Source organism: Silene latifolia, chromosome 9, assembly GCF_048544455.1.
Source record: "Silene latifolia isolate original U9 population chromosome 9, ASM4854445v1, whole genome shotgun sequence".
In the NCBI taxonomy this organism is placed as follows: Eukaryota; Viridiplantae; Streptophyta; class Magnoliopsida; order Caryophyllales; family Caryophyllaceae; genus Silene; species Silene latifolia.
This window is the reverse complement of record NC_133534.1, coordinates 148,488,979-148,496,601: the sequence shown is the minus strand read 5'-3', so window position 1 is coordinate 148,496,601 and position 7,623 is coordinate 148,488,979. Positions and strand designations below refer to the sequence as shown.

At 36.2% G+C, this 7,623-nt stretch overlaps 1 protein-coding gene across 1 annotated transcript; it reads left to right on the top strand.

Moving 5' to 3' along the window:
* Positions 1-6,099: 6,099 nt before the first annotated feature.
* On the top strand, positions 6,100-6,847 carry LOC141601741 (uncharacterized). The gene is made up of 2 exons (XM_074422041.1): positions 6,100-6,162; positions 6,251-6,847. The coding sequence occupies exons 1-2, from the start codon at positions 6,100-6,102 to the stop codon at positions 6,845-6,847; spliced, it is 660 nt and encodes a 219-aa protein (XP_074278142.1).
* The last annotated feature ends 776 nt before the right edge of the window (positions 6,848-7,623 follow it).

Genomic DNA, 7,623 nt, shown 5'->3' with positions numbered 1-7,623 from the left:
AATCCGAAATAAAAAGGCTTGATTAGTTGCAAAGGGTTTTGCACTAATAAAGAGAGATTTCAAGGCTTGATTAGTTGCAAAGGGTTTTGCACTAATAAAGAGAGATTTCAAGGTTGATTGGTTGCAAAGGGTGTTTACACCAATTGAAATGCTTAAGTCTATTTGGATCTTCTTAGGGATTGTGTTTCATCATGAGGTTATGAAATACATAGCGAGTGAATCTAAAACCCACTTCTTCAATAGAAGGAATGTATTCAATACATGTCTTGAGTTTAGTAGATTCTTGCAATCCTAAGATAATGTGAAACTTAAGAGAGGGTCTTAAGTAGGACATCAATGAGTTAGAATCAACATTTTGATCATGTGATAAAACATTTCTCGATAAGTCGAGAAGTTGTGTTTATACATGGAGTTTAGTGGGAGTTACGGAAATTTTAATTAGTCCGATATGTGGATGACATATTGATCATTGCGAATGATTTAAGACTTTTGGAGTATTATAATACATCTTGAATATCCGGATTTATGAAGATAAATCCACATGATATTAGCGTCAGTAAGAAGTCTTATGTTGATAAGATTCATGACTAGTTCAATTAAATTGAACATATTTGACTGATTTCATTTGCTTCCACTGCCGAATCAATTAAAAAGAAATGATGTATAACACTTCATATGCTTTGAGTATGATGAATTGTTTTCAAAAATCGAATTTAAGTAATCTTTACCAAGTAAGCTATAAAGATTACCCTTAAGTGCTTGCAGAAGCATTAAGGAAGTAAAGCAAAGTGTTTATGATGCAATATTGTGTAAGGGTGTTACACAAGTGACAATTGACAATTGAGATTGCGCATGGTTTCCGACAAAACCATAATCAAAACACACTAGGATGGTTAAGATACCATTGTGGCAATGTTAATTAAGAAGTAGATTTTCTAGAATCGTTCTAGGCAATAAAGAACAATGAGAGATTTTTATAACGGAAATTGAGTACACTTGCAATCATGAGATGTGCAAGAGGATGAGTCCCACACACTGTGAAAACAGTGGGAGCTATTCGTAGGCTAGAGGATCTATGTCTTGATTGGATCTCGACACGTACTCAGAAAGTTTTGTGATGCAAATGTATACATTACAAAGGAAAACGAGTATGTAGTAAGGTTGAGTAAGGTACAAGAAGTTGATAAAACCTACTAACCAAAGCCTTCTCAAAGGCTAAACATGATGAGTCATGTCATTTCAATTGAATTGAAATGAACAACTACGTACAAGATCAAATTAGATTATAGAATATGAAATAGTAATCAGGCATTGACTATTCATGTGTGATAATCGCATTTGTCGTTCGAGTTTTATTTTAAAACTCTTTTATTATACTTTGTTACATCCAAACGGGTTGTAGAGACAATTGAACCCCGTTAAAGTGAACACGGATTAGCATAGTATTCGCCCATAGTCACTTGTATGAGGTGACGTCTCGAAGTGACTAGAGTGTGATGCGATTGATGGCAAGTTCAAGTGCCATACAGTCATGTGAGATGACTAGTCGATCACATAGGCAGATGTTAGGAACACCTTGTCGGGCCTTATGACCGCTTATAGAGTTCTGGCAAATTTATATAGCCTGGTCGTGGCGAGAGCTGCTATAGTATTCTAATGAGTCGATTCTTTTGACTAAAGACTATTCACCTAAGATGGCACAATTTCAGATTAACTTTGATTTGTGTTACTACGACCTTCGTAAATGGGGTCAAATGGGCATATTTTGGGTTATGATGGATGTGGCTAGTCGAAGGGAATGAGTGCGATAGGAATTGTCCATCCCCTTGTCAGGGTTAAAACAATATCTCAGGGCCACTCGAGGAGTAATGAACTGGAAATGCGTGGCCACGCTCAGAAAGTATCTATGATAGATAAGTCCGGTCAATCAGTTATTCTCCAGATCGAGGAAACCACTCTTGATATGATCACTTGCAAGTACAACCTGAAAGACACCTTGCATTGAGTGGGAGATAGTAATAGGACAAGAGAATTGGTGAGGCACACTTGTCGAGGACAAGTGGGAGATTGTTGGGAAATGTGTCCTCAACAATAGTGCGATCATATGATTTAAATATCATTATTAAATCTCATTTTAAAGAATACAATTGGGAAGTATTTTTACTGTCAACTGGTCAACATATATCGGTAATGATTGACTGACTAGAGTTTGACATTACTGTCGTGTGACGGTGGTGATCACTTGACCCCCTAGGTCATACCTAAAGGGCAATACTCTTAATTGATCATTTAATTAATCGTATAATGTTACGAGTTAATTAAATTACTTGAAAAATTGACGGACGATTTTGGAAGTAAAATTTACGTATCAAATTGAAATGTGATTAAATGAGATACGGTCTGAGTAATCAAATTGTATCATTACTCGGATGAAATTATTGTTTAAAGAAACAATTGGATTTGAATGAATTATTATAAATGCGATTTATAAACGGTAAAATATTTTGGTACGAGTAATTATGAATTACTAAGTCGATTTTTGTATATGACGTATTTTTATTAATACGTTGATTTTTAATATGTTAAAAATACATAAACAATTTATGTTACATATGACATGTGACATATTGACATTTGACAAAAATAATATGGAATCCATATTACAATGTGGACCGAAATATTGGGAATAATTAACATATTATGTTAATTTAGATTAGTGGAATTCATCATCATTTCTCTAATATAGGCATGCATACCTAGTGCCTTTTGTGTAAGAGCACAAAGGCCATGCATAGGCCATTTCCCTCCACCCTACCCGGTTCTCCCTTGGAAAGAACAAGGGTTCTTTTTCATTTTTATTTTATCTTTCACTATATGGCATAGTGTGTTAGATTATTTATTCATTCACTCAACATAATTATTTTTAGAGAGATAAAAATAATTCCTCTTCCTCTCCTCTTCTCTCAACCGGTTTTGAGAACTAAAATACCAAATATTTTGGTTCAATTTTTCACAAGATTAATATTATACTAGATCAAATAATATTAATTAGATTAAGTGTTAAGCCTTGGGTATAAAGCTTAGGGAGAGATCTTATACTTAGATCTTGTTCATCCATAAGGGAAAGCTCAAGATCAAAAGAGAAAGGTGATCTCTTTTGTGCCCTAATAACCGAAAATTACCAATGTAAGGACATGATTTCTCCTCTATTTTATTATTGTTTGCATGCATAAAATCCGTTTTAATTTTATGACAAATTAATTTCGACATATATGAGTATGTTAGTATGTATATGAATCTACATTTCCTTCAGGTAGGCCGGCAGCCGGTCAGCCGGCTTGGACCCCTCCACACATAGCCAAGGTGAAAAAATGAAGAAAGTTACAGGGAACTCCCAGCCGGCAGCCAGGCCACCGGCTGGGAATGCATGAAGAAGGAAGAAATGAAGAAGAAGTCACAGAGAGCTCCCAGCCGGCACCCCACCGGCGGCCGGTCCACCGGCCATGCACATCTGATGACTTGTTTTTAATTCATAAGTTACAGAGAAATCCTAGCCAGGTAGGGCGCCGGCGGCCGGTCCACCGCCTGGGACACACCTTCCGCTATTTTGACTTCCCTTGTTATTTTCAACCTAATTTCCTTGTAAAATATAAATACCTCTTCTCTTAATCATTTGTACACACAACTCTAAATCTGAAATTATTTCCCTAATGTATGCACACTCTTAAGCAAGCTTTAATCTTTCCTTTATTAAACATTAATTACTTAGTAAGTTAGCTTAGAATTAGTTATTCTCAATTGTTTACATTTGGTATTGGGTTATAATTTGAATACTGGTGAAGATTATTCTCTTATTTAATCGATGATTGCAACTTTGTCTCTTAATTGGTATAATTCTTCTTCTAGTTTGTTTATCTTTCAATTGTTTACATATTTAAGTTGCTTAATTAGTTTATCTTACAATCATGCTTTCCTTTACTTGTTACATGTCAAAACTTCCATCTTTTATGTTGTTTGTTACCAACATGTGTGAGTAGTGCCTTACTAGGATGGAGGGGGATCTCATATAGAATTATAGGAGTGGATTATGATATAGGGAGATTGAAATCCTTGAGTTTATGCTTGTTGATTTTATCATGCACATAAGGTGTTCGTGAGAATGCTTGGATGAAGATTTAGGCATTTGAACTATCTTTTCTACTTGTTGGGTGAGAACTTGACTAGTAAATAGGAATCACATGATAAAATTATGGTTGGGTTAATTAAGTGAGGACTTAATCAATCTTAACTTAGGGGTTAGTCTCACATCGAGAGATTGGGTCTTTCCCTTACTTATGCTCTTGGGTTTTGTCGCTCTATGTGTATTTACTTACTTCTCTATATGAGTGAATCCGATATCCTAGTTCCTTTAATCATTGTTGTTCATCGCCTTAAGTATTTAATCAATTTTCTATTGTTTTAGTCTATTTCTTTTAGTTAGTATTAAATCAACTCACTTTCTTAATTTGAGCTAAACTAGTAGTTCAACAACCAATCCTAGAACCATAACCACCATCCTTTGGGTTCGACCCTCACATCTACGATGAGTTTTCGTTATACTTGCGAGGTTACAAATATAAGATTTGTTTCACAACAATAAAACCGTCTCATCCTACACAATTCCATAACAACTATCACAAAACATCCTACAAAAACTCATACTACTAATTAACCCTTCATTATTACCCATTAAGTTCTCCTAATACTAATTAAAACACTAATTAACATTACCCATAAAAACCCCCCAAATTCTAGGGTTACAGTCTCAAAAAGAATTATCCAAATTAAAGGGAAAAAGGTAGTATAATACTCACCAGGTGATAAGGAACAAGAATATATGAATGATTCTCCCAAATTCTTCACCCATAGTTGTAGATCTATGATTTAGAGAAGGAGAAATTGTAGAGAGAGGTAGGAGAGGTTTAGAAAGAAGAAAATAGAGTTTCAAAATGGGAAAAATCAGAAAAATAGGGTATATATATGTCAAGGCCAATCAATAGAAAAGCCCACGCGTAAAAACCACAGCGGTTCCCGCAGTACACGGTCGAGTGCTCGGTTCACTCGGTCGAGGGAGGCTCCACTCGGTCGAGTGAACCTCTACTCGGTCGAGTGACCTACGATCAGGAGCTTTAAAAAATTTGCAGACTCACTCGGTCCCTCACTCGGTCGAGTGAGGTTTACTCGGTCGAGTATTTGGCCACTCGACTGAGTACAGCTCTAGAATTTACGAGGTATTACAGGAAGTGACCTTACTAAGCACGCATGTGTTTGCATGGGGAAATCCCCATTTTTTCCTATTTCTTTTTTGTGTATTGTCAAATCAGTTTTTAATATATTAACACACAAAATGGCCCACTTGTATCCATATTAACATAATATGGTATGTATTCGCTCCATCTCTGTAATACTCTGTATTTTACCTTGGTCAAATTCTAGTCAACGGTAAATGGGTAAATATGTTTTATAAATATATATATTTTATATTGCTTATACGAGTTATGCATGAGACGGAATAATAATAATAATAATAATAATAATAATAATAATAATAATAATAATAATAATAATAATAATAATAATAATAATAATAATAATAATAATAATAATATTAATAATATTAATAATAATATTAATAATATTAATAATATTAATAATATTAATAATATTAATAATAATAATAATAATAATAATAATAATAATAATAATAATAATAATAATAATAATAATAATAATAATAATAATAATAATAATAATAATAATAATAATAATAATAATAATAATAATAATAATAATAATAATAATAATAATAATAATAATAATAATAATAATAATAATAATAATAATAATAATAATAATAATAATAACAATAGTTAAAAACTTCTGGGGGGCTAGCATCCTCCTCCGCAAAGGAATTGTTAAAAAGCTTCACAAAATTTGTAGAGACTTCTATTGGGGGGTAGCTGAGGGCAAGAGGAAGATGATCTTTAAAGGTTGGGATGGGCTTAGTCGTCCTAAGAGGGAAGGTGGTATAGATATTAAGGAGATATTGAGCTGGAACAAATGTCAAATGATAAGCTGGATATGGAAGCTGATCCACGGGCCAACCTCCCTTTGGGCCTCCTGGTATAGCCATTATGTTATGAAAGGTACTTCTATATGACATGCTTCTAGTACCATTTCCCACTCTTGGTTCTGGAAGTTTGTCATCCAGATAAAAGACCTGCTTATTCATTTGGTTGGTACGCCTAGTAGAGCAGAAGAGCTGCTCAAGGATTGCACACAAGCTGACAAACTCCGTATGGGTATGTTGTATGAGTGCATCAGGTCTAGAGCTTCTGCAGTAGGGTGGTATAGGACTGTTCATAATCATGCTGTTCTGCCCAAGCATGCTATCATAGGCTCTATGACATGCCAGAACAAGCTCTCTATAGTGGACAACTTGAAACATAGGGGTTTTAGCCTGGCAAACAGGTGTGTGTTGTGTGAAGGTGCAGGGGAAGATGTTCAGCAACTATTCTTTTGTTGCCCTTACTCATCTGAGGTCTGGAAGGTGGTGTGTAGCAGACTGTGTAAGCTGGATATCCATTCTAGTTTACCTCAGGTGCTACTATGGATTAGGGACAGAAACAGAGGCAAAGCTCGTGTTAAGGTTCTTCGAAGGGTGGCTTTCATGAGTACTTTGTATATGCTTTGGAAAGAAAGGAATGCCCGCATCTTCAAGGGTGTTCGAACTGCGACTCCTATTCTCATATCCCGTATTTGTTATATCGTTTCAACATGGATGTATCATTGTACTGTTGGTTTCTGAAAGTAGTGGTTTCTTTTGGGGACTAGTTTGAGGGTGGCTACTCTGGCCTGCCTTTGTCAGGAATGTAATTGTGATCTAGTGGGTCTCGTCATGTAAGTCCTAATTAATAATGAGAAGATCCCTTGCATTTCTTGCGAAAATAATAATAATAATAATAATAATAACGGGAGACTATGAACGGGAGGACTTACCGTAGTGTGTTGGGGTATCGTCTGGGTGTTCCGTTATTTTCGGTATCTAGGCCATGTCCTGCTTGCTCTCGGGTTTTTGCTGGGGATGTTTTTGGGGACCACGCTGTTTCTTGTACTGGTACTGTGGGCGTTAAACATCGGCATAACCTTGTCCGGGACACTCTCTTCGACATCTGCTATAGATCTGGTATTACTGCGGGGAAGGAGGTTGATATCGGTTTGGTTGATGGGCATGGTGGCTCTCTTCGTCCTGCGGATTTATTGCTTTATTCTTGGGACAGGGGGCGTGATGTGTGCGTCGACCGACGGGTTCTTTACCTTTGACTCGGGACCGGGTTGGCGATTTTGTGCCGGGCCGGGTTGTCGCTGATGCTGCTCAGCGAAAGTGTGCTAAGTATGGGGATTTGTGCGCGATAGCGGGTTATGGTTTCCTTCCTTTCTCCTTCTCTTCACTTGGGGAGCTGGGGTCGGATGCTGTTGCCTTGCTCAAGCGGATCCAGAAATTCTCTGTATCTCAGGATGCGGGGGCTCGGGTGGCCGCTTACATTTTTACTAGACTTAGCTTTTCTTTGTTGCTAAGGGTGT